Raw genomic sequence first — 27843 nt, forward strand, 5'->3', positions numbered from 1 at the left:
AATCAGGCCAAAGTGAGCTGAGCACTGAACAGGCCAAAAATCACAGTTTATATACTGTAATAATTTCTTATCATCCTGACCTCGCTCAAAACAGCTCATTCGTTGTTCCTTCTGACTCGCTTCTGCAGCTGGCTTCCCAGGTTTTCATGTGAACCATCATTATCTCCCATATTTTGCTATTCACCTTCACTTTTTTGCTTCACTTATTTTGTGGTAGGCCTGGAGCTTACAGATGCTCCCCTTTTTTCATTCTTGGACTTCTCCAACTATTCTTCTCTCCCTTCCTTGCCTCTCAAGCTGATAAGATATTGGCGACTTCAGCTAAGCTTTAATTAAAAAAAAAATCTTGGCATGTGCCTTTATTTAACCATTTGCTTAGTATGTCTGACTTGCATTAATACTTGTACTAAGGTTAATGCTTATAAGTTTTTCTATATTTATTTATGCTAATACATGAATAAAATAATTTCTTATTTTCCATACCACCCACCTATGTTCAGTATAAATGTAAATCAAGTGCAGATAAATATTTTTTATAAATTCTACAATTGAAGCAAAGGGACGTTACATGACTTGTTTAGGATAACATGGTGGGTGAGCACTCTGAATATGCTACTAACCAATGTGTTAAGGTTCATAAAGGGCTTTTACCTTGAGGACAGAATTCCTGTCTGTGTTTGTTACTCTTCACATCAAGTCTTCCTTGCTGTTAAATCCAAGACGATACAAACAGAGGACCATGGCCAGCAAGGGGCAAAAACGGCACTAGCACCGCATTGTTAGCACACAAGTGAATTGATTAGGCCTGCTGCTTTGTAGATCCATGGGCACAAGTCGGATTCCTGATGCAGTCACATTCTGGGAGGTCAGCATGTTCTTCCCATATCTGTATGAGGCGTCCGTGGTTTTCTTTGACATCCCAAATATCTGCTTCACAGTCAATTCCTTTGCCACTCACCACACATCCTGAATAATTCAGGCAGGCTGCACTCACAACGCATCTATGAATATTCTCTGTTAGAGCTTCTTAATTTGGGTTTACGGGATAGGAAGGGCTACCTTTTCCTTTAAACTCTGAAACCTAACATTTAACCAAGACTCACCACAGAGTTGTTAAAGGTCTGTGTTTTATATTGCAAGGTTTGATTAAAAATATGTATCCTTTTAAACACAGAATATAAATATGAGTAAGAAATAGAAATGGAAGTACAAGTAGTGCATCACAGATGACTTCAATACACTTCAAACACTGTCATTAATAAATTATTTCAACACACATGTGATAAAAATCAAGGCTACTAAAATGTTCACCGCAATCGAGTCACCAGCACATCACCAGTTTCTCTTCCTGCTTCATGTAATAAAAGCAACTCACCACCCTGATAAACCATAACAGCTTCTGACAAGGCATCCAGACAGAGAGGTCCCAGTGCTTGGTCTGCAAAGGAAAAGGAACACGATTAGGTGAGTAACCTGGGAATGCCAGAGAACATCCAGCTCTTACTGGAATACTTTAGATGTTAGCTGTGAAGTTTAATTCAAAATTAGTGAAAGTTATAGGTGCTGAAAGCTGTGTCAAGCTACTGGGCAGTCCTGAAATGCCCGCCTGCTTCTCTGAAGTAATATCACAGTTCTGTCTTTGCATTCAGGAATAAGTTAGAAAATGTAGGTACTGAATGAAAGGGGAGAGAAATTATACAAGCATCACTCTGTAAATGGGGAGTAAACAAGCGTATTGAAAATTTAGAGTGAGCTGATGTTATAGAATTTAAAGTGAATTGATATGTATTCCATATTTAGAGTGAACAAACGAACTGAGAATGTAAAGAAAAAAGATATGTATTCAGATTTTAGAGTGAACGGATTATGTATTCAGATTTTAGAGTGAATAAACATAGCCTATATTCCGAATTTAATTACAAATATGTATTCACTGTCTGAAGTTACTAATCCGTATTGAGTATTTACAGTAAGTGACAAGGAGACACGGCTACATAATCAGCAGATCACAGTGATTCTGTACTTGTCTTTATCAGCAGATCTCCAGATCTGTAAACCATGGTCGGAAGCTGCCTCCATTTTTACCTTGCAGCTCCAACGGATATTTTTAAATCTTTGGGTATTTCTTTAAAAAATGCGATGTTTAAGAATTTGAGCTTCATTGACCCACAGACAACCAAGGACTAACAAACGTCAAGCACAGCACCTGATGTCAAGTACATCACTTGAATTACAATCCGCCGTCTGTGAAGGCTAACTGAGCCATCACGAACACATTTGGGGGACAACTACGTGATATTGTAAAGTGCGTTTAAAAAGCAGGTACTTACAACCATCACATGTAATTGCATTCTGTTTTCTCTTTTATTGTTTCATATGACACACTATTCCAAAAATAATTAGTAAACAAAAATTGCTGTTATAAAAGTGTAAATGTGATGTTTAAAGGACTGTAAAGAGTTAAAAAGCGTAAGCGTTGGGGCACCCGGACTGTCACGTATTTTGTAAAGCGCAGTAGTCACATGGATTTTCTTGGATTAAAATGTTGAACATTCAGCAGTAGTTATCTGCATGACTCGATAAATATTTTAACTACTAAAGCTCAACTGAACTTGACAAGGTTTGTACAGAAGTGTCAGAATTAAATAAGGAGCGGCGAATGAGTAGCCAGCCGCTTAAGGAGCAGAGCGGCCTCGTAATGGACACGCAATGCTGGATTTACTTTACTGAGTTATGTCAACAATTTCCACACAACTGAGTTGTGTAAACTAAGAATAATATTTTGTAGTATTATCTCCTTAAACGACTTACACTCAGTCAACATAATGTGGTCAAGTTAGATGAAGTGATTTTTTTATGTTCAACAAATTAAATTAACTAACACCATCTCAACATCGTTTTACTTTGCTGGACCAATTAATGTTTAGTAGAATGAACTAAATTAATTAACATAAAAGTAGTGTCACAGAATTTTGTCTTTACTTAGCTGTAGTTAGCAGTACTAAAGGAACTATTTTGAATATTCCCCACTAAGTGATCTGTTTAATATGGATTGCTTTTTATTTAGCTGGTTTAACAAAATTTATGGGTGTCTATTTCCACACAATTCACCTACATAACATACCGACAATTATGGTGCCTTTTAATCTGTATTTATTAACAAATCTACAAATTGTGAATTTCCCCTTGGGATTAATAAAGTATCTATCTATCTATCTATCTATCTATCTATCTATCTATCTATCTATCTATCTATCTATCTATCTATCTATCTGTCTATCTATCTATCTATCTATCTATCTATCGCAAAGTTGAATTATATAAAGCAACAATATAAACATTAAATAAAAGAAAAATTATATAAAATTATATATTGGTCTTTATAACACTGATAAAAGTCATGGAATATAGGCTGAAATCACATTTAACAGCGGTGGCAACAAAAAACAGCCTGTCCCTTTTCAAAAAAACAAAAAAAACCCAAAGTGCCCTAAATTTTTCCTTTAAACAGGATTAGTTAGGAAAATAACAACAAGAAAACAAATAAACACAAATACATTGTGGTATGCAACACTTATTGCATCTCGTAAGCCTAAGCTGTCGCTTCAAACAGTTTGTTTTTTAGTATTTGGGCCTTGTTTGATAGTTTGGCTCCATCTGCGTCCATCACTTTCTTTTGCAGAACCTCAAAGGTATATCTCAAATTTTGTGGGTGTCTCAAATTCAGTGAATACATTGTGCCAAATGCATTTGCAATATTGTGTAGGTTGTGCATCACTTCAACACCTTTGATAATTATTCCAACATCCTCAAAGTCATCAGTGAGTTCTGCTCCTTCATGTATGATGATGAATATGCCTATGGTTGTCTGGTTCTTGGCTTCCTGGCTCTCTGCAATATCCTTGAAAAAAAATTCAAAAGAGACAAATCATTACCAGTAACACATGGCAACAATACTTCCTTTTGAAAACAAATTCTTTCTCAGTTCTACTTTCTGAGGCATTTTTTAAAGTAAAATCTGGCCAAAAGTAAAAGTGGGTGAATTTCTTTTCATGCTTTGGTAGATGGCTAGCATAGACTGGTAACTCGCTACTGAAAGACTGACTGTAAAAAGATACTTGAACAGTTTTATTTAGATTTCAAATTAAGTGATACACTTCAAACCTGGTAAAGAGCAGGGGCTTCATGTATAAACGGTGCGTATGCCCGTTTCCACTCTTAAATCACAATGTATAAAAACTAAACTTGGCATAAAGCCACGCACATTCTCACGGAAGCCTACCCCCCTTGAGTATGCAATTTTCTGCCCGTTTTTGCAAACGGGCATACCCAGCATCAAAACAGAGCTACTGATCCTGTGGTTTCCCTTTCTCTTCTAGAGTCATATCCATGATGCAGGCTTTATCAAATACCCTGAAATTTACGATTATAAATTTAAGGCACCTGATTGTAATCAACCTGTAACAATATAATGATGCACGGAATGACCAAACTATTTCAAATACCACAGCTACTTTAGTGTTGTTACTCTCAGTGCAAAACTCAAAATAATTTAACCCATTGTATCTAAGTGTGGTATCATAGCTATACAGAAGCTGTTCGGAAGGCTCTACAGCGAGTTGTGTCGAGAACGCAGATGATGATCAGGATACAGCTTCCAGCAATGCATGACATTTATAGCATATGCGATCTCAGGAAAGCTACCAGTATCTGCATGGATTATTGTCAGCCATGAGCACAGTCTATTTGAACTTCTCCCAAATGCTTCAGAGCCTTTCCTGCATGGACCTCAAGGATCAGAAACAGTTTCATCCCAAGACCTCTAAACACACTCAATCAGTCCATCAAGTGCTGATCTCAGGGCAGACAAGCTACACAATCAAGCTCACACACCCAAATATCCATCCATCCATCCATTTTCCAACCCGATGAATCCTAACTACAGGGTCACGGGGGTCTGCTGGAGCCAATCCCAGCCAACACAGGGCACAAGGCAGGAACCAATCCTGGGCAGGGTGCCAACCCACCGCAGGACACACACACACCCAAATATCAGAGGACCAAATTTGCATTCCCAATTCATCTAAATTTGATGTCATTGGATTGTTGGAGTACCCGGAGTAAACCCACATAAACATGTGGGAAAATGTTTACAGATTTCTGGTCCATGAAATAAACACTTTTTGGAAAACATTGCTCCGTAAAGCATGCCTTTTACAATATACATGTGTTTGCATACTTACAAGGTACTCTTTTATGATGTCTTCAGGATCCTCATTCAGGTAAACGATACAGTAAGTGCTTTTAGTATGCAAGCTCTTCTCATTTGTTCCAATAGGCACTTCTGTAAGGAACTGGGACTGGATAACTCGATGATTTTCTGCTTATGACCATGTGTAAACTTCTGAGCTACGGAAACTCTTAACGGACAAAAACTAACCATAATACTTGCCTTGTGCGATTTATTAAATGCAGTTTTGTAAATACAACAAAGGTGGCTTTAGTGTTTACAATAATATTTTTAGTCATGTTCATGTTACTAAAGTGCCTTATGTTTTTTGCTTAAAACACAGCTCAGTTATTTAAATTTTGAGATATTAGTTTAGTAATTCAAACAAATCATTTTCAAATGAACAAATCAAGTTCATTTTTTTGAGTGTAGCTGCTTTGCTGCGTCTGGTAAACAGTAAACCAACGGCAAAGTAATCGGTTGTCCTCCACAGGACCAGGCTTACTGAACATTGTGCTTGTCGTACGATGTTTAGAACATTTAGCATTCAACCTGGGCTCACCTTTCTGTCTCTCGTGCAACTAACTCCATGATTCAAGCTTGACAATACTAAAACATCAGGAGTGGTCTCCCCTAGACTTTCTCGTATACTCACATATGGGGATGGTTATTTGAGGAGTAAACTCAATAGAGCTGCCAGGAAAGAGGAAAAGAGGAAGGCCTAAGAGGAGGTGTATGGATGTGGTGAGAGAGGACATGCAGGTGATGGGTGTGACAGAGCAAGATGTAGGGGGCAGGAAGATATGGAAGAAGATGATCCGCTGTGGTGACCCCTTACAGGAGCAGCCAAAAGAAGAAGAAGACGTACATTAAAGAACATTTAACAACAAATCAAATCAAACTAATAATATATTAAATAGTTATTATAAAAGTAAAGTTAAATAAATCAGATTCTAAAGCCGCATGAATAAAAGGTAAAGTACCACTTCCAGTTAATGGAAATGGATTAATCAAAATCTTGACATCGAATCTTTGGATGATTGCAATACTTGCCCTATACTTTGTATACGAGAAATTAAAAACAGCCCTTCTTAAACTACTAAAAATATTTAATCTAAAAATAAGATGTTAGATGTAACTTTTCTTTATAGCAATACAGGTATGAGTACAGAATAAAAATGAGATGTTAGATGTAAATACAAACACGTTTCTAATTTATTCTTGTTCAGGTCCCAAAGCCCAATCTTCTATTTTTTCGATCCTTCTAAATTGTTGACCATATTGGAGGCGCGATTCCGAATGCTTTCGCCACGTCATTTTTCTTCATTGCAGTATCAACTTTTTCCAGGATTGTTGATTTTTCTTTTACCGTAAACTGTCGCCGTTTCTCACCTTTTTTGTTCATCGCAAAGAAAATTTAATAAAACAATATGCTGTCCGCACATGAGCTACCTACCTACCCCCCGGGGGGCTCACTGATTCAGAATTCGGCTACATTGGATGATATCACGCCTACACTATCACTGAGATTGCCTGAGACAGGAAATTTCACAACAGACTGTCACTTTCTTTTGGATTAACAAGAAGGTGACAGCATGTTGCAGGTTCCCGGAGCCTCTGCGATAATTTAGGTATGGTATTAAGTATTTTTTTTGCATTGCATGAATATCTTCGGTCCATTTTTGGTCAAAGAAAACGTTTGTTATACTGAAATTTACATTTCATTCAAACGAAATCCCATTAGAATGATGTTGCATTAACGTTTGTCTGAGCCAACAAAAAGCATTGGTTATTTTGAAAAAAATGTGTTATTTCGGTATACACAATAACAGGATTTGACCAGGATAAACTTACAGAATCTATTCATTTTTCTTTTTCAGTATTCACATATGCAATGAAGTCATGGCACTGACAGGTGCAAGACAGGCATCTCCTGGGTAGGACGAGGGCGCACAAACACTCACACAGGCCCAGCCAAGAGGCAGCCATAAACCAGAGGCCACAAATTCCCTGTATGCAGAGCCAGTTGAAGGATTTTTGCTGCCCTAGGTGACGTTGTAAATGGCACCCTGTCACCCCCTTTGTTTTGGGAGGAATCATCACTGCCAGACCTGGAGACCTGGAGGACTTGAGAAAGTGAAATATTTAGGACCTCAGATTCACAATTTGAGAATGTCAAGTTATAGCAATGTCTATCTCAGAAAAATACACTTTTGAGGGGTCCCATTTCAGAAGATGAGGAGGAATCGGGCTGTATTAGTAGTTAGTAGTTATCTACGGCTTTTAGCGTGTATCTAAAGGAAATTTAAAACAAACACTTAACCTGCTGCTAAAACTGTAGTTTTGTTTCCATAGTTACACTCCGCGCCAGCCACTTCACGTCTCTGCCGCTCGCGTTGTAAAGAGGGGGGCTGAACACACCCCAAGAAGACTCTGTCACTCCTCCGACACCCCCTCTTAAATGGTGATACAATTGGAAACAAATACAGTTTCTTTTTACCTCCTCTTTGCTTGATCAGCTGCTGGCTTGCTGCTGCTGCCGTGCCGCGTGATCTGCTTCTCACATGGCACTTTGAATATTTAAAAGCCTGTACAGCGGCTGTCCTTTAGTATCACTGCCTTGTTTCTCTTCTCCCCAAGACATCCTCTGCTCCCGTTGGGGATCCCGCTCCTGAGGCACGCCCCTATGAAGAGGAAGATTTTCTATTCTTTTAATTGAGAGTTGGAACTGTACACATGGAGCTCGATTCACTCCTGAAAGAGACTTATGCTTTGAAGTGTCTGAATAACGTTTCTGTCTCTAAAGTCTCCTGTGTATCTGTGCAACTCTGTGACCCAAGCGTGACAGCGTATGTGGATTTCACTTTCACCAAACAACAAACCTCTCTGACTTAAAGTTTAAATCTGAACAATATATTCATTCTCTTTTCACTGTTCCGTTATTTCACCGAGTAATAATTTATATTTGCTATCATTTTTTTGAAACTTTCGAATTTTCATACTTCCGTTATCTTTAACCTGCTCTGCATGTGTATGGCACCACCGTTTTTTGATTCTTTACGATGTTCTTCTTTGTCATCTACTCTTTGTCTTTTGTTTCTGGCCTCGGCCGTGGTTAAATCTCTTGGCACAAAGTCTCCTCTCGTGGGACGTGAAAGTGTCTCTCTGAGAAAGTCGCATCTCGTCTCTCTTCCCAAGATTTTTTTTAGATAGATAGATACTTTATTAATCCCAAGGGGAAATTCACATAATCCAGCAGCAGTATACTGATACAAAAAACATTATTAAATTAAATAGTAATAAAAAAGCATGTAAAAGCTGACAATAACTTTGAGTAATGTTAACATTTACTCCCCCGGGTGGAAGTGAAAAGTCACATAGTGTGGGGGAGGTGCGATCTCCTCAGTCTGTTATATTTTATTATATTTATTATATTTTATTATAATAGAGAGATATTTAACCCCCAGGTAAAAGTGTGCCTTTTGATAATGGTGACTTTCTTTCTTTCTTTCTTTTAACTAAAACCATAATATATACATGTTGTTATTAATAAAATTAATTGAAAGCTTAGCATAATGATAACATTCAGTGAAACTGACAATATAATGACCATCTTTAAATAGCAATCTTTACCCACAATTCCTATTTACCATATGTATGCAAATATGTATATGTATATGTACGTGGGGGCGGCACGGTGGTGCAGTGGTAGCGCTGCTGCCTTGCAGTTAGGAGACCCGGGTTCACCTTCCCGGGTCCTCCCTGCGTGGAGTTTGCATGTTCTCCCCGAGCCTGTGTGGGTTTCCTCCCACAGTCCAAAGACATGCAGGTTAGGTGCATTGGCAATCCTAAATTGTCCCTAGTGTGTGTGCCCTGCGGTGGGCTGGTGCCCTGCCCAGGGTTTGTTTCCTGCCTTGCGCCCTGTGTTCGCTGGGATTGGCCCCAGCAGACCCCCCATGACCCTGTAGTTAGAATATAACAGGTTTGATAATGGATGGATATGTATGTGGGATGTTCAAAAAGTTTTAACACAAGTTTTAAAATATGGCCGTTAAATCAGCATTTAGCAATTGAAGAGCTGCAGTCCTGTTGCCGTTTTGATTGTTTAATTTTATTTCGCCATGTCTGTCTCTTCATGGCTGCAGTTTGATTGTTATTGGCATCATCATCGTTGTTGTTCGTGTTATTGTTGGACTGTGTAGGTCGTCAGAAGTTAACACCGAAGTATATAAAAATAATATAAAACGCTATAATCGGACATTTGGTTTGAGTCCAAGTGTTCATTAGGTCTGTATTGTTTTAAAAATGTTGTGTCACCCAGGGCTGTTTCTGGGCAACATAATGTGCTGTCCATAGTGCAGGCGCTGCTGAGGCGCACCATATTATCATTTCTTTGTGTTTTGGTCCATCCGGTCATTTCTAAAGAGAATGAAGATCCAGTAGGTCTTGCTACATGGGGCTGACCACTAGAGGGCGCTGTAGGCGCTTGACTAGACCGCTTATGCCCAGAATCGGCCCCGCCTGGACAACATCGACTAGGCTACAACTGTTTTCCATCTTGCAATTTCACTTTTCAGGATTTCTCTTCTGATCATTTATGTAACACAGGCTGTGACTTTCAGATGTAATTTATTGCTCTGCCATTTTTTTTCAGATGCTTCTTCACTGCCAACCATCAGACGAGCAAGTCAATTGCATTGTTGTTTGCTTTGAGTTGGCCATTTTGGTTAAGAGGTCTGTGAAAGGCATTATATAAAATAAAGGCTAATAAATCAGTGAATACTTGAAGGTGCCAGGACTTCATGGCTCACCTCAATGTGGCCATCGACTGGGCATCGTCCATTTTTACAATGCCTGTTATAGCAAAGTCTGTAGAGTTTGTGGCCTGTTTTTTTGTTGTTTATATATCATCGGGATTCTAACAATTCTATATAAAGAATTTTACAGACGTATCATATGTTATTTATTTTCTTCTCTTTTTCTTCCAACCTCGTGTAACGGTCACACAAGAGATTTTAACAGCTACCAACTACATACTTTGTTATATATCCACCCGGGGGAGTAAACGCTAACATTACTCAAAGTTACATACTGTTGCTAAAAAGTCATCTGCAATGTCAGCTTCTTCTTAAAATGCAGAAAAGAAAAAATACATCAAGAAAGTTGACAAGACTGTATCTATTATTAGAATTATAAGTTTATTATAAGAATTATGTTTCACTTCTACATTTGTTAAACTATATGACATCTTGGTGGTTTGTTGTTATCATAGAAGTTCGTAATAATCGGAAGGAAAGGAGGAGGGAAGTGTAAAAATTAACCATTTATTTGAACTTTGTCCATTTTTTGTATAATGGTGACTCATGGAAATTCCACAAAGTCAAGGAGAAGTAGCTGCCATGGGTCAAACTGTATGTGTGACAGAGCTGCAGCTTATCTCAGGAACATTAGGCACAGGCCATGACCAACTCAGGCCTGGATGCCAGTCCATCAGTGGGCACACTCACGCATACCTGAGCTTCAACAATATAAAGTTCCAAGTTAATCTAACAAGCACATGTAGACATGTGAGAGGAAAGTCAGAGAAACCTTCCATAAAGTTCAGGTAGACCTTCTGAGAGTCATACATGATGCCAGGAGGTGGCATTAATCACTGTGCCACATCCAATTTATTGACTGCCCACTTGGAAAGCTGCTTCTTGTGCCAGGTGACTCCTCCACCTTACTGTACGTTGTGCCACTCAGTCCAAATCATGCAAACACAGTGCCGGAGTCGGGCAACCTGGTGGTGTGTTTGGTAAAAAGCTCCAGGTTCAGTTCTTGGCATTGCTGCTGTCCGTGTAGAACTTGCATGATCTCCTTGCGTTCCTTTCTCAGAAGATGGTTTAGCGAAGTGTCTGCTAGCTGTGGTATAAATTTATGAAGCCAATCCACCTGCTTCAGGAGACTTTGCAAAGCCTTAACCTCAGTGAACGGTGGGTAGACGTCAATGGCAGCAATTTCCTCCAGATCCAACCTCTCTGGTTCAGCCAGAGATGGCATTTATTGGGGTTGAGCATCACGTGGTCTTGTCTTAGTTGGGCAAAGTTGTTTTTCAGGTCCTGGAGGTTCCTTACCTGGATGGGAGGCTCCTAGAAGGCAGACAGGAATCCCGACCAGGGAAGAGAGAGGAACGAGACCCAGAAGGGATGGCCAGAACAGAGGGACGAACAGCCCACCAGAAGTGCAAGAGGTTGCTGGGGGCTTTCTATTCCCTCCAGACACTAGATGGCAGTAACCCACCATGAAGGCGCCCATTCGGGTATCAGCAGGGAATGCTGGGAGATGCAGTCTGGCAATACAGCCCTGCTGCAGACCATGGGTGCCATAAGGTGGTGCTGTGTGGAGATGTGTTCCCCAATTTATGAGACTCCCGTGTGAGCAGGAATTACTTTCATTGGGTAATCACCCTGGCACTGGAAGTACAACTGGGTCCGTAATAAAAGAAGAGGTATTGTGGAGAGAGGGAACTTGTGTGTTTGTGCTGGTGTGATGGTACCCATCTAAAATAGGCCGAAATCTAAGAAATCAATGTAGACCCCAGCCTTAACATTTGCATCGCATCTTCTATTTGAATGTATTTTGTAACGCATGTGGTAGTAAAATGCATTGCATTTATCTTTTCAGCAGATGGCACATCACAAACATTTGTAGTAATAAAATCTAATGGAATAAAAATGCAATGCATTTGTCTCTGCTGTATGTCATTTGGTATTGGCTGCGTTAAAGCAGTTTTAATGTGTGTGATTTGTCATTTGTTGGAATGACAAATGCGATGCATTTTATTACTATAAAAGTTTGTAATACGCCATCTGTTGGAATGGAAAATTTGTATGTCTCTGTTATGGGATTCATTAAAACAGTGCTAATGTTTGCAGTGCCCCATCAATTGGAATGACGCACTGCATTTTATTACTACAAATATTTGTGAAATGCAATCTGTTGGAATGACAAATGCAGTGCATATGTCTCTGTTATTTGCCATTTGGTATGGGATTCGTAAAAGCAGTTTTAATGTTTGTGTTGCACCATTTTTTAAATGGCATGCACTGCATTTTATTACTACAAATGTTTGTGATATGCCATCTTTTGGAAATAACATTGGCAAGCTAAATGGATGGACACTCAGACACATTATGATTATTTGTTATTACTTTTTTTATAGTTACCTTGCATGCACTTTGCACGGTTAGTTTGCCATTACTTTGGTGTGCTGTAGCCGATGAAGGTGTCTGTGTTTTTACATCCATCGTCTGTTCATTTATTTCAGCAGGGTGGTGTTCTTTTGAAGGGAGGGTGCCAGGGCTGAACTTTGCCGAGAGCTGCACGTGGACTTTGACTGGCTCTGACTGTTCCCCCTAGTGACAGACACAAAGGCATGGGGTATGTGTCATGGTGGGATTTGGTATTGAAAGCCCTATAGTCTCCCCAGAACTGCTATGAGCCATTTTGTTTTGTGAATTAGCACCACGGGGTGAGGCCTAAGCAGAGGTGAAGAGTTCCAGGATGTTGTTCTTAAAGGGTATGTGCGGCCCTTTTCAAGTTGAAGTTATTTCTCTGGTTTTAGAGCAGCACATCTTAAAGCCTTGCAGATTTGGTTGTGGGCTGTGAACTGGCCTGTTGTGAACACAGGAGAGGGCATTCCCCATAATGGCCTGTCCCGTCCTGGGTTGCTCCTTGACTGGTATCTTAGGATACCCAAATTGTCTTTACATTTACATTTATTTGCTTAGCTGATGTTTTTATCCAAGGCGACTTTCAAAGGAGGTCAACATAATTAAGTAACAACAGTCTAGGAACTATTTAGTACAAGAATAGCAGGGCAGGTTACAAATGCTGGTCACCACAAGCGAGCATAACAAAGAAAATGATAACGACAGATATCCATCAAGCAGAAACACTCATTGAGTAATTGGGTTTTCAATGGCTTTGGCATCCTTCTACTTAACATTTACGACCATCTGCGGTCCATAAAGGCAGCACGCCCGTAGCTAGGGCAGCTAAACGTGACATTTTCAGTCTTGCCTTTCCATTCACATAACAAAGCTCTTGTCTGGAGAGCGCAGACCTTGACTGAAGTGGGCCTGTGTTAGGGCCGAGCGCTTCACACATCGCACTTCCTGCTCACAGGTCTCTCTTTGGCCGAGCGCCAGCACCAGTGTCACTTGTCACATGTAAATGGGGGCCAAGGTGCCACCTGAGGAGAGGCACAGCACTGTGCTCCTTTCATCACTAGAAGGAGATGATCCTTTTTTTCTCATTATTTATGTTTTGCTACAAAACTGCCAATTTGTGCAGATTTGACATTGTGAAATAACACGGTGTCTGTCCCTCACTTCATTCACTCAGATTATGTGGCCAGTCCATTGCAGAGCCCTGTGATGTACACAGCAACGCTCATGCTGGGCCTAGGCCACCATCTTCAGGGGGGATTGCGGATTGCGGGTTGGGGCGTCACTGATTCAGCAAGCTAATTTTGCTTTGTTGCAGGCAGTGTGTGCTGTGCTCTACACTCTCCTTGCATCTTTAAGACTACAAGATGCATGAAAAAATATTTTTATTTGTTTTGGAAAGAAATGTTCGTACTACTAGACAGGCAGAATTAACCAGATAAGTACAACTGCGGTATATGGGAGGAAAACAGGAGATCGGACATGAAGATAGCAAATGTATCAGTTATAAACAGGCCCCCAGAAGATCTGCGCCATAACTTCTGGTGTATAATGACTACGCCACAGACATTTTAGCACAGAAAATGAAACCACTTATCTGGTTCTGTGGGTTTGTAAATTGCAATGTCACAGTGAGGGTGCACAACTTGCAACTTGTTTGTCCTCTGAGTGGACTGCCCTTCACAAAAGGCCACCACTTTGTGGAACGACCAGAGTGCGTCGCCATTTTAATTCTACACTGGAGCAGTGGTGGCAGTGCTGCCTCGGCACATTGAGACCGGGGATCTCGTCCCTGGTGCTCCCTGCATGTTCTCCCTGTGTTTGTGTGGCCTTCTTTAGCTCCCTCGCACACTCCAAAGATATGCAGGTTAGGTGGTTTGGTGTTGCTGAATGGTTCTGCATGTGTGTGGGAATCCAGCAGGGGTGTAAACCCCCTGGGAATATGTTCATTAGAGAGTGCCACCAAAAGTCTATAACTCGCTATTATAAATAGAAATCCTGAGACAAGACTTTCTTGGAAATCATTTGAACTCCCGAGAGGCAAGACTTTTTACCAAGACATTTTGACAAGTCCTGGCCTCCTCTCAAACATTTATAACCACGGCCACCGTCCACTCTCTTCTCATTCGTGTGAATACTATTATCAGACACAGTTCCTGCATTCTCAGCTCCAAGAGGGGACGGAAATAAAAGACAAAGAGTAAAAGACAAAGTAGAACATTGTAAAGAGGTTCAAAAACGTTGGCGTGATTCATAATCTCTAACCTGCTCTGCTTGTGTAAGTACTATAATTCGAAGTCTCAAAAAACTGATAGTAAAAATTGCATTAGTGCTAACAAATGGAAATTCTTACTCGGTGAAATAACGGAAGAGCGAAAAGAGATTGAATACAGTGGAACCTTGGTTCACGAACGTCTCGGTACACGTGCAAATCGGTTTACGACCAAAAAGTTCGCCAAACTTTTGCCTCGTTCACGACCACACACTCGGTATATGAAGAAGCCAGTTTCTCTTTCGGTTTGTACATCTTCAGTCTCTCCCTGTGCAGCGAGCAAGAGAGAGAGAGACACACACACACACAGGAGTGTGCTAGAGAGACACACACAGGTGCTCAAGGCTCGCGAAAGAGAGACACACGCACACATGGACGCATAAGGTAGAAAAGACTTGTTTTTGTTTTCACTTCTGTTTACAGCGATCGGTTCGTAGCGTGCATTGTGTCAATGTTACTTTTCTTGGTGGTTTATTAAATTATGGATTTTTCAAATGTTAATTTTTTTCCCTGTGCTTAAAACTCGTTAAAAAAAAGTGTTTTTAGCGAGCGGTTCCTAGCACTATAGCGCAAATTATTGCAGTGTTAGTTTTCTCTGTTGTTAAAGGTTTTCTCAATGTTATTCAATATTTTTACATTTAGTTTACTATTACGCTGTGCATTCTATGGTATAATTAAATATATTTGAGCTTAAAAACTAAAAAAATATATATTTACATACAGTTAGTATGGTCTGGAACGGTTTAATTGTATTTACATACAATCCTATGGGGGAAATTACTTCAGTTCACGACCAAATCGGTTTACGACCAGAGTTTTGGAACGGATTACGGTCGTGAACAGAGGTCCCACTGTATATGGACATAGGTGATATGACAGAAGTATATAGATATTGTTTGGCTTTAAACTTTAAGTTGGAGACTTGTAGATGGTCTAATTCAAGATGCCATTAGGGAAAAGCAGTGTTTCTTCCCAATGAAGAGACGTATCTGCGAGAATTAAAAGCTTTGTTGTTTGGTGAAAGTGAAATCCACATACGCGAGCAGCAGAGATGGGGCATAGTGCCCGCCTGAGGGGTTGGGGGGCAGGGAGCAGAGCCCCCTAATATTATAAAATAAAATATTACCTCCTTCCCTAGTGGTATGGTGGTAATTCTAATATGAAGAAAGAAAAAAATCTATAAAGGATATACTTAGCTTGTATTGGCTGACTCAGTCTCCCTAACCGGCAGCTACACCACCAAGACCCGTGGCCTGGGAAGTTGAGGGCGTTAGACCCGACGAGCCGTACTTCTTCCAAATAAACTTCCTCCAACCAACGATGAAAAATAAGCCAAAAAACAAACAGTATGTAAAATAATAAAATGAGTATATATTAATAAAGAAAGAAATGAACAAACTCCAAACAATATGCAGTCATATAAAAAAGTTTGGGAACCCCTCTTAATTCTTTGGATTTGTATTTATCATTGGCTGAGCTTTCAAAGTAGCAACTTCCTTTTAATATATGACATGCCTCATGAAAACAGTAGTATTTCAGCAGTGACTTTAAGTTTATTGGATTAACAGAAGGCATCATAACAAAATTAGACAGGTGTATAAATATCCCCAACAGAGATATGACATCAATACTTAGTTGAGCCTTCTTTTGCAAATATAGCAGCCTGTAGACACCTCCTTTAGCCTTTGATGAGTGTCTGGATTCTGGATGGAGGTATTTTTAACCATTCTTCCATACAAAATCTCTCCAGTTCAGTTAAATTTGATGGCTGCCGAGCAGGGACTGTCTGCTTCAAATCATCCCATAGATTTTCGATGATATTCAAGTCAGGGGACTGTGACGGCCATTCCAGAACATTGTACTTCTCCCTCTGCATGAATGCCTTTGTAGATTTCGAACTGTGTTTTGGGTCATTGTCTTGTTGGAATATCCAACCCCTGCGTAACTTCAACTTTGTGACTGATGCTTGAACATTATTCTGAAGAACTTGTTGATATTGGGTTGAATTCATCCGACCGTCTACTATAACAAGGGCCCCAGTCCCTGAACTAGCCACACAGCCCCACAGCATGATGAACCTCCACCAAATTTGACAGTCTAAGAGAATACAAAGGGTTTATGCTGTATAACTGTGTGGGAAATGTGGGAGAATTTAGAAGGGCTTAAAATATATAAAAAATAGCCATATAAACATATGGTTTTTACTTTGCGGATTTTCACTTTTTGCGGGGGGCTCTGGAATGCAACCCCAACAATCGAGGAGGGATTGCTGTAGATATAAGAAGGTGATATCCCTCCCTAGTGATACGGTGGTAAGAAATCACATAGGAGAAATAGCTTAGCTCTCTTTAATGACGGTTTCGCTGCATAACAGATGAAGGAAGCCAATGGCAAAAACCAGTTTGGGAGAGGGGGCCAGATGTGCAGAGTCTGGCATTTTTTCCATTGCCGTGGAAGGATTTTCAGGATTGGATGACGTTATCTCCCATCCGTCCGTCGGCATCAAAGGCACGCTTGGCAATGTTCCAAAGCTTTATACTCTTTCTTCACGTGCCAGGCTCCCACTTACGTGAACAAGGCAAAGAGGATACAGTTTGACACACAGAAATAGTATACAACAGTCCTCAGTCTGACTGCCTGTTTCACAGTTGTGTCTATCAGTCTTGTCTAATAATGTTTGCCTAGCAGTTCAATATGGTGAACCCCTGTGCTAAATCTGGCTCGGTGTCAACTGTGCATCTGAGTAGAAAAAGGCAGATTTATAAAATATATTTGCATGGAGTACAGTGACATATTAAACTTATACTCTTATTACACCTGGATGACCTACAGCACATCCACATAAACTACAGTCGTGGTCAAAAGTTTTGAGAATGACACAAGTATTGGTTTTCACAAAGTTTGCTGCTTCATTGTTTTTAGATTTTTTTGTCAGATGTTTCTATGGTATACTGAAGTATAATTACAAGCATTTCATAAGTTTCAAAGGCTTTTATTGACAATTACATTAAGTTTATTTGCAGTGTTGGCCGTTCTTTTTCAAGACCTCTGCGACTCGCCCTGGCATGCTGTCAATCAACTTCTGGGCCAAATCCTGACTGATGGCAGCCCATTCTTGCATAATCAATGCTTGGAGTTCTGTCAGAATTTGGGGGTTTTTGTTTGTCCACCCGCCTGTTGAGGTTTGACCACAAGTTCTCATTGGGATTAAGGTCTGGGGAGTTTCCTGCCAATGGACCCCAAATTTTGATGTTATGTTCTCTGAGCCACTTAGTTATCACTTTTGACTTATGGCACGGTGCTCCATCATGCTGGAAAAGGCATTGTTCATCACCAGACTGTTCTTGGATGGTTGGGAGAAGTTGCTCTCTGTGGATGTTTTGGTCCCATTCTTTATTCATGGCTGTGTTCTTAGGCACAATTATGAGTGAGCCCACACCCTTGGTTAAGAAGTAACCCCACACATGAATGGTCTCCGGATTCTTTACTGTTGGCCTGACACAGGACTGATGGTAGTGCCGCTCACCTTTTCTTTTTTCTGGATGCCCCAAACAATCGGAAAGGGGATTCAGTCTTTCTTTGATGTTTTTCTTGGAGAGAAGTGGCCTCTTTGCTTCCCTTCTTGACACCAGGCCGTCCTCCATCCTCACTATGTGTGCAGATGCACTCACACCTGCCTGCTGTCATTCCTGAGCAAGCTCTGCACTGGTGGTGCCCCGATCCCACAGCTGAATCAACTTTAGGAGACGGTCCTGGCGCTTGCTGAACTTTCTTGGGTGCCCTGAAGCCATTTTCACAACAATCAAACCTCTCTGTTCTGACTCAACCAACATGACAGAGTGATCTCCAGCCTTGTCCTCGTCATCACTCTCACCGGTGTTAACAAGAGGATCTCGTTATGATGTCAGCAGGTCCTTTTGTGGCAGGGCTGAAATGCAGTGGAAAAGAGTTTTTTTGGAATTAAGTTCATTTTCATGGCAAAGAGGGACTTTGCAATTAATTACAATTCATCTGATCATTCTTCATTACATTCTGGAGTATATGCAAATTACCATCATAAAAACTGAAAATTAATATTTGTGTCATTCTCAAAAACTCTTTTTTGTCGATCTGTGCTCAAAAAAGTCAAATCCACTGTGATTCAATGTTGCATAACAATAACATGTGAAAACTTTGCACCAAAATACGCTTTTCACACTAGAGGGCTAACCAGACCCCTTGATTACCTCAGGTTCTATTGCATGCTGATCATAAAACACAGGATATTGGACTGATACCAGCACACCCCCCTCCTCAAACAGGCTTAGAACACGGATGGACGGATGTAAAGGTAAGAACTTCTGCTACACTGCGAACCGCTATGCCACTGCTTTATATTAAGTGCTATTTCTACACCCAGGCCAACTAACCCACGTCTCTCCCACTTTGCTTCAGCTCTTTACCCGGCATTTTTTTCTGGTGGACCCTAGTCCCTCCACACCTTCATTTAGCTGGGGTTCAGGAGCAGTCAAGTGTGTCGGTGAAGCCCACCCAGTGCCTAATCTACTGAGTGTCCTCCTTCCCCTCTGTGGTCAAATCATCAGTGGGTCTGTTATCCCAGGTCTTCATGGCTAAGCAGGTTACATGGTGTTCACTTTGCAGGGTTTGATGAATTCCGGGTGACAAGACGAGTGTTGCACTCTGGGCCAGCGACTCGCATACACGCCGTGTTCTTAAAGAGTTGCTTACATTCGGTCACTTGTTCTGTCCCTTTAAATGTCACGTCCAGAGCACAGACGTGAATGTTGTTCTCGTCTCGTGTTTCACTGCAGGTCCACTGTTGCACAAAATGTATGTGTGGCTCTACAGTTTTAAAGTCTTTTGTGAATGCAGATAGTGCAAATAACAAAGTGTCCATCAATTAAACAGAAAAATGATTTTTCCATAAATTTGTGTCCTTCATGAAACAGAAATTCTTCCCTATGAAATATATCAAACACACAAGACTTTGCTATAAATTGCATATAACAGAGATCCCATGTTGTGTGGCACTGCAGAAAAATAAGAGTTTGCACACCTGTCACTGGCACCTTGTATCAATAACTTAACACAAAGTAACACAAACAAGCTCATTGACTGTGACGTTGGTACACTTTGATGTCTTTCTCACTTCATGTACTTCTCACGGTGACATCATGTGCTGAACTGTTTCCTATTGATGAATACTGCAGCTGCCCAACCCTGAGTGATGTTTCCACTAAGACAGGGGTGGTGAACTCCAGGCCTCGAGTGCTGCAGGTTTTCATTCTTAACATCTTCTTAATTAGTGACCAGTTTTTGCTGTTGATTACTTCTTTTAATTAACTTGACTCAGGCTCCATAGTTGTTTCTTTTTCTTTAATTAGCAGCCAAACAATAATGAGACACAAAACAAGCCATCACATGACCTGCTCCCCTGTGCCCATTACACAATATCTGAAATTAAAGAGAGGTGATGGTCTTGGTAAGGTGGATCTCTCAGGTCACCAAAACATTTTGACAGTGCTCTTGGAAAGAACAGAATAACAACAGTTTTCGAAATGTGTGCTGTGGCAGAATGAGAGCAGCAACAGGCCATGGAATTAAATAACAGGTTTAATTAACTTCAAGAATTGGTTTCTCATTAACAAAGTGATTGGTGTGAAATTGGTTGGAGTCTGAAGCCCCAGTTTAGCTGGTCATCTGTTAGCTCGTTTCACGTCTCATTTCTGCTTGGCTGTCATTTAATGAAGAAAGGAATCAATTCAGACGGCTGAACAGGGCTATTAAAGTGATGGGGTGTTTGCTTGCAGGAGTGATATATTCACGCTAATCTGAGACAGGGGCTGCAGGCTGAGGGGAGGGGGAAGCGTGATGTTAGGAGTAGAGAGCTGGGCCGAGCCCTCCTCACTGTCCCATTTCACTAATACGCAGGCGAAGCCGCGGTGGATGGCTAGTAATTAAATAAAGTGTTACATCTTTAATGTAATATATGGAATACGATTTATATTTTTCATTTTCTCATCAGCATGTGAGAGTGGATAGAAATGAACATTAAAGTAAAATGCAGAGACAGAACTTGAGCATAGGAGTGTGTGATAAATGCCTCTGTGGGTCACTAAGTATCTGACATCCTCTTTTCTGATTCTTTTTTATAGACTTAAAACGGCACAATTTTCAATGACTTCAGAGCAATTTTTACACTAATGTTTCTTCTTTCCATACCAGAGTCACCAGTTTCCTTATAATAACAATACACTCCTTCCCCTTTTTCTTTCAGTGAAATCCCCATGGACTTAACAACGTGGACGGCTAACACTTCCCCATTGGACATGCAGGAGTCAAACGCCAATATGCAGGCCAACTCATCCATGAACTCCAGTCTTCAGTGCACTGAAATGGCCCAATTTCAGCACTACCTTCTGCCCATTGTCTACAGTGTTGTCTTTGTCTTCGGTTTACTTGAAAACATGACTGCACTCTACGTTTTAAATAAGCAGTGGAAGAGATTCCCTCATTTCACTGCCTTTACGCTGAGTATCATAGTTATTGACATTCTTTTTGCCTTCTCTCTACCGTTCATGATTTCGTATTATCACAGAGGGAATGACTGGATTTTTGGGAATTTTCTGTGCAAGGTGGTAGGTTGTCTTTTTTTCTGCAATATGTACAGCTGCACAATATTCTTGTTTTGTATTTGCATTGACCGATACATTGCAGTTATGCATCCTATCAAGTACCTGCAACTTCAAAATTCTTTTTACCGTGCAGTCACTTCTTTTACCATATGGATGGTTATTATTCTGGCTGCAGTCACGTTTATTTTATTGGGTTCCAAAACCCGTATGTTTTCAAATGGGAAACATGCTTGTATGGAAAATTTTTCACATGATTTCTGGACTAAGCGGCTTGCCACATTTAGTACTATTTCAACAGTTCTGGGGTTCGTCACACCATTCCTCACCATTCTTGTCTGCTACTCCATCATTGTCAGGCGCATCATTGACATGACCCAGAAAAAGAAAGGCAGTCAGTACTTGAAGAAAAAATCCCTTTGTACCATAGCAGGGGTTGTGATGGTGTTGACAATCTGTTTCCTTCCCTTCCACGTTGTTCAGATGGTGCACATTTTAATACGCACCAATGTACTGCCTTACCCAGGATGGTTACATTTTACATGTGTTGCTAAACCTATTGTAACTGTGATGGCGAGCCTCAACTGCTGCCTGGATCCTTTTGTGTATTATTTTAGCATTGACAATTTTGACTTCCTTCCAGCATGTTTTGCCAGAAGACCCGAAAGAATTATTCAGAAAGAATCGTGTAGTTGAAGCATGTTTACAAATGAAGGGAATTGCTGTAAAGGTGCTGCACACTTGCCAACTTTGCCATTTTAAATGTCTCTGCATCTGCAAATATCTGAAAATAAAAAAGCGAGGGAAAGTTGTGAAAAAATTGATTATTTTCTTCATCTTTAACTCTTTAATGATATATGTCATGTATAGTATTTGCCATGTGTATGATTAGCTTCAAAAGTAATGTTTATTTTGAACAGAGTCTTTTAACCATTTCATAAAACTGCCATATCATACATTTTTTCTTAATATCCAGATCTCAGATACCTTACAGTTCAAACCTGTGAAAGCCATCAAAAGGAACTTTGAAACATTTGAAATGCTGGTAATTTCATTAAAAGTTTCCACTTGTGTTTAAATCCAGAATTTCTGCTGTACATAAAAAAACACCAGGAATGTACTCCATATTTTATTGAAGTATTTAGGACCTCAAATTCACAATTTGAGAATGCTGAGTTATAACAATGTCTGTTTACAAAACACTCTCAGAAAAATACACTTTTGAGGGGTCCCATTTCAGAAGATAAGTTAGGAATCGGGCTGTATTTGTAGTTATCTATGACTTTTAACGTGTATCTAAAGGAAATTTAAAAACAAACGCTTAACCTGTTGCTAAAACTGTGGTTTTGTTTCTATAGTTTTACTAGGGAGCTTTGCCCCCTGCTCGCTTCACTCGCCAACAAATCCGACATTAACACCCTCACCCCCCAACCTGTGCTACATGCCACCCCATGGAGATGCAGTCACTCCTCCGTAACCCCCTCTTAATCGGCAATACAATGGGAAACAAAAAGATTTTTTTACCTCCTCTATGCTTGATCAGCTGGCTTGCTGCTGCTGCTGCTTGTGCCGTACTGCATGTTCTGTTTTTCACGCTGCACTTTGAACATTTAAAAGCCTGTACAGCAGCAGTCCTCCTTGTCTCACGGGACGTTAAAGTGTCTCTGAGAAAATCACACCTTGACCCAAGATTTTTTTTTATATAATAGAGAGATATACAAGAGCCATATATAATAATATGCACTCAAGACCATTTAAAACAACATACAGATTTATGTTATGTTCCACTATAAACAAAAGATTAAGTAAAACACACAATGTCTTATATCCAGTGATGTAACAAAGTTTATTTGCCTGTTTAAAATCTCTAACAATTAGATTTTTTTTATCTTTCACATAGACATATCTGTAGAAACATTATATGCATTTAACATACAAAGAGATAAAGAAATATTTTAAAGACAGTACATGTGATACTGAAAAGAGAAAGGGAAAAAAAAAGGCTTTACAAACAGCAAAACAACCAAGAAAATGGTGCTGTGGGGCTTTCATCAAGGAGCATGTGCCTGGCTCTCTGTGCTCAAGCTACGGCATCATTCAAATATCAACAAACACCTTCTAATTTTTAACTATAGCAAGAAGTGGAGAAGGGCACACTAAACTAATCTTAAAGCTGTGACCATTACACTTTAGACTAAACATGCATGGGTTCACGTATCCATTGTTTCATTACTGGAAAGTAAATTTAACTAATGACTCTGACACCCCTTGCATGTTTCTTACAGGTTCTGAAAAGTCCTTGCATGTTTAAAAAATTCTCTGGAGCTCTGCCCTTCTCTAAAAGTCCGACAATACACTTGAAGACTCTAATTTCCTATTTTGCCCAGGAATATTGTTTTGTAGATCTTTCCTTTAATTCACGTAGGATCTTTAAATCCCACAACAGGTCTTTCTCAATGGGTATTCATGAAGTTGAACATCTTAGTATAGCCAAAGTTTGACTCCAGGTTGACCAAAAATATTTTAAGGTCAGAAATTTTAAAATGTTTTATTATTTGATAAGTTAGAGCTACCACAGTACACTAGTGATTTAAAGATTAAGCAACTAAAATGAGTAATAAGTAATTATTTTGACTGAAATAAAACTTCTACCAACTTTGGAAAACTGGTTAGCCTAGTAGAAATACTCATTTCTAATGAACTTTCATTTTTAATTTAATTATCTTTACATTAGAAACTTGGGGAAAGAAAAGAAAACAGCATCAATCCGTAAAATACAATGCTTTGATTATATCCATAAATGTAAACAATAAGAGAATGTTGCACTCTATGAAATGTTCTTTATTGCAGCTTATAAGCTATTAAATACCTGCGTCTATGTACTCCCAACATGATTGAAGACGGCACAACAAGTGATGCAGTGTTAGAACACAAATGGAATGAACATGCATCAAAGGCTCTCAAGAAACAAACTGGATTTAGCACACATAAAAACAGAAAATGGTGACAATAATAAATGAACACTGCAGGTGGTTAGGATTTTATTGAACTTGAGCACAATTTCATTTTAATTCCTGTTTCTCAAAGTGCGTGTCCAGAAAAATATTTGCAGGTTATGATTACAAACTATTACCAGTATAAATGGTTGGGTAGAGTAGTTGGAACTATGAGTAAATCTTATATTTCTGGTTAAAAGCAATGATGTTGTAAAAATGTTGTTTTTGTTTTGGCATACTTGTTTTCTTTTCCCAAGTACCTGTATCCATCCACTGGATCTCAAGGCAGATTCACACGTGAGAAAAAGCATGGGTTTTGCATAAAGGTTTGTCCTTCTTGGAATAAAATGTCTTCCCTTCCAAGTTCATCTGGCAAACCTAGAGAACAGAATAAACATTCATTCTGATGTAAACATAAGAGTAAAGGTTTTTTCATGAGCTGAGCAAAAAAATCACTGCAGAACGAATTGCAAAATGATTTACTGTATACTTATACAGTAATCAGAGCTAATCATGAAGCTTTAACATCTCTCAATATAGTATTTGATATTGCACCTTTTGTACTGAACACTACCATTGTGGTACAAACAATAATAATACTGCATACTAAATAAGTGTACCTAAAACTTGTGTGTAAAGTAAATTCACTCTATAGCCCAAGAATAAAGTTTGACAGTAGGTGCCACACCAGAGAGAAATTTTCCTCTTTTCCACCTACATCACCAACTATGCTGCAGCAAACTCTCGCTAGGGGCTGATTCTCAACATTCAGACTTCCTTTCACAAGTACCTACAACATAAACTTGTCCTAGCACACCATCTGACTATGTGTGCCGTAGACCGCAAGGACAAATTCCATCTTATCACCACCACCATATAACTGGATTGGGCAAAATAAGAGTGGATGGATGGAGCTGGCATAAGAAAAGGCTTAAATAATAAGTAGACCAGTTGTAAATTTTGCTGACTTGATAAAGATTATGGTGTGTTGTGCATGAAAGGCTATTTATACTGGAGGATATGTATTATTTTGCCATACAGAGAAATACAAATACTGTATAAGCTTAAGAGGAGTACCAAAAACTTCAAAATGATGTTAACAGTACACTCCTGTATGAAACTGTTACTCAAACACTGCTAAATTTTATGATAAATTACTTTTCTTGCAGTAACTTTAAAACGTGAACATGTCTTAGTTTGCTGATAATGGGCTGGGAAATATAGCCCTGGCAAAATTGTTAGTCCTATCTAAAGGTCCAAGATAACTGGACACTGCATTTATAAAACTACATAAGGATTATTTCTTTCTCTTTTATTAGCTGTCTGCAATTTCTTCCTTACTGGTGTGGGGAAAGACCAATACTTGAACTGTCATTAAAATAAAAACTGAAAGAAAAGCACAATGAAATAATATACATTGAGAGTAGCTGATAGATACAATTTGTTATAATGGTTCAATGGCATTTCTACACAGACTGTAGTTGGGAAAGGTGTCAGGACTTTGCACAACTATACAGAATGGAGCTAATCTGTAAACAGATGTGGATATAAAACCTCAGGATATGTGTGTGTTGTCAGGTTCAAGTGTTCCATTAATGACACTTTCTATAGGGAATTTATGCATAGATATATCAGCTTGTATTTGGCAGTGATACTTTTAAATGTGTGATGTCTTAGGATCCATGTGAAACCTATAGAGGTTGTTTAGCAAGATCAAATATGAGAGTTCCACTAGTTACACCTATAAATTAGGCAAAAAAGTGACAGAAAGACTGCAAGACTCATAAGTATCAGAAAATAAAGGTGTTTGTGTGCTATCAGAAATAGCCAGCTTTTCCCTTGTGCATTTAAAAGTGCAAATTTTCTCTTACCCATGAGAAAGGATATAAATAAAGATGTAACAAATTAAATGATGAACCAAATATACATTTTCTAATTTAAAATGTATAAGTTACTTTTACTTCCCACTCTGGAGCTAAACATATACAATTGTCAACACTTTACTTGATGTCTGGCTTGATCTTGGTTTATGCTCATTGCAGAGCTTCACTGAGTTAAGAATATCAGTATTTTAAAGTTGAAATGAAAATCTATTATGATGCCACAATGAGTACCTGGAGAAGAAAAATGTCTCCTCCAGCAGTTATCACATTCACATTGATAAAACAGTCATGATAAATTATGGAAATTTAACGTTTAATCTTGTGCCATTACATATCAATGAGGGACTGAAATAAGTTCTCCAATTTTTAAATGAAACAGATGTTACAACTATATGTTACAACTATCATATTCAAAGAATTATTAAAATAGCTGTGAGCAGTCCAAGTTGAACAGGACTTTTTCATAAATCAATAAAAAGTAACAGCTCTATAAAGAATGATGTTTTCTGTTTTGAAGAACAGATTCATATTATAACAGATTCCATGTAATAAGATGAAATAATCTGAAAATAAAGCAATTTGAGATTCAAGAATATTGTTAATTGTTGTTAGGTTAATTGTCTAATGACAGAAAAAAATACTTGTTTTCAAATAAGACAGACAATTGACTTTCAAGAAATAAAAACAATTATAAAGATGCATATGGTTATTACTTTTCATTAAGTGCAACAGGAATATGAGTGGTGAATTTGTGGGTGCAATTACTTAATGGACCTAATGTCCTGGGGTTAAAATCCCATGACCAGTTGTTGTCCCTGTTGAGTTTGTGCCATGTCATGCGAGTTTTCCTGTACAGTAATCTAAACCTTGCGAGTCTCAACTGCCCCTGTGTGATGTCGCCCAGTAATGGACTGGCACCCTGCCCATTGCTAATTCCTTACTTTCACCAGATGTTGCCAATATAAGCTTAAGTTATGTTGGCCCTGAATCAGGCTAAGCAAGTTTGATAGTGTTATGTTACAAAAGGAATATTTCTGTTAGTCAAAATAGGTCAGTATCTTTAGAAATGCCAATCTGGTCATGCTATGTCCTATCCAACAACTCTGAACTTCAAACATGACTTTAACTCTGCCTCTAACAATTCGGTTCACCAAACCGGATGACTTCAGATGTTCTCCCTTTCTCCTTAAATAAAATGGCCACCGCATTTCTGAACACCCTCATAAAAGTTTAACATGTAACTTTCTTTTATCACTTCCACAGACACACACCATCAGTTTTGTTTATTTATAAGTTTGTCAGCTATTAGTAATCACAAATACAGGTTGGAGTCTGAACAAAGGTAGCTTTAAAAGATTTTTATACTAAATTGGCAAAGAGTTCAGTATTTATTTCAAATTGTGCAATGAGGAGTAGGAAACAGAAACTATTTTCAAATTATTCTATTAAAATAACTGAAGAGATTTAGTTTTAAAGTTGATTGACTTGGAAAAGTTTATCCATCCATTAATTTCATGAGTCCTGTTATCCCAGTCTAGTGTCAAAGGAAGGTGAAAACTGTCCTGGGTGTTAAGACGTTGAGGCAGCCCTACTTTATGCACCCTTTCATCACAGTTTGC

At 39.2% G+C, this 27843-nt stretch overlaps 2 protein-coding genes across 5 annotated transcripts in view; one reads left to right on the forward strand and one right to left on the reverse strand.

Moving 5' to 3' along the window:
* Positions 1-1077: 1077 nt before the first annotated feature.
* Positions 1078-22494, forward strand: LOC120543131 (lysophosphatidic acid receptor 6-like). 2 transcript variants are annotated; one of them, XM_039776016.1, is made up of 3 exons: positions 1078-1464; positions 18945-19043; positions 20991-22494. In XM_039776016.1, exon 3 carries the CDS (start codon positions 21001-21003, stop codon positions 22039-22041), a length of 1041 nt encoding a protein of 346 aa, XP_039631950.1. In that variant the 5' UTR covers positions 1078-1464; positions 18945-19043; positions 20991-21000; the 3' UTR covers positions 22042-22494. The 2 variants fall into 2 exon arrangements, with proteins under 2 accessions (XP_039631950.1, XP_039631949.1); XM_039776015.1 differs by lacking the exon at positions 18945-19043 and having other exon boundaries at positions 1079-1464.
* A 673-nt stretch (positions 22495-23167) lies between these two features.
* Positions 23168-27843, reverse strand: part of pdlim7 (PDZ and LIM domain 7) — a 259211-nt gene continuing 254535 nt past the window's right edge. For all 3 annotated transcript variants that reach the window (XM_039774500.1, XM_039774499.1, XM_039774501.1), the window contains exon 11: positions 23168-24719. In XM_039774500.1, the coding sequence (XP_039630434.1) occupies positions 24633-24719 (87 nt within the window). In that variant the 3' untranslated portion in view covers positions 23168-24632. The remainder of the gene's footprint in view (positions 24720-27843) is intronic.

Source organism: Polypterus senegalus, chromosome 13, assembly GCF_016835505.1.
Source record: "Polypterus senegalus isolate Bchr_013 chromosome 13, ASM1683550v1, whole genome shotgun sequence".
Lineage (NCBI taxonomy): Eukaryota > Metazoa > Chordata > Cladistia > Polypteriformes > Polypteridae > Polypterus > Polypterus senegalus.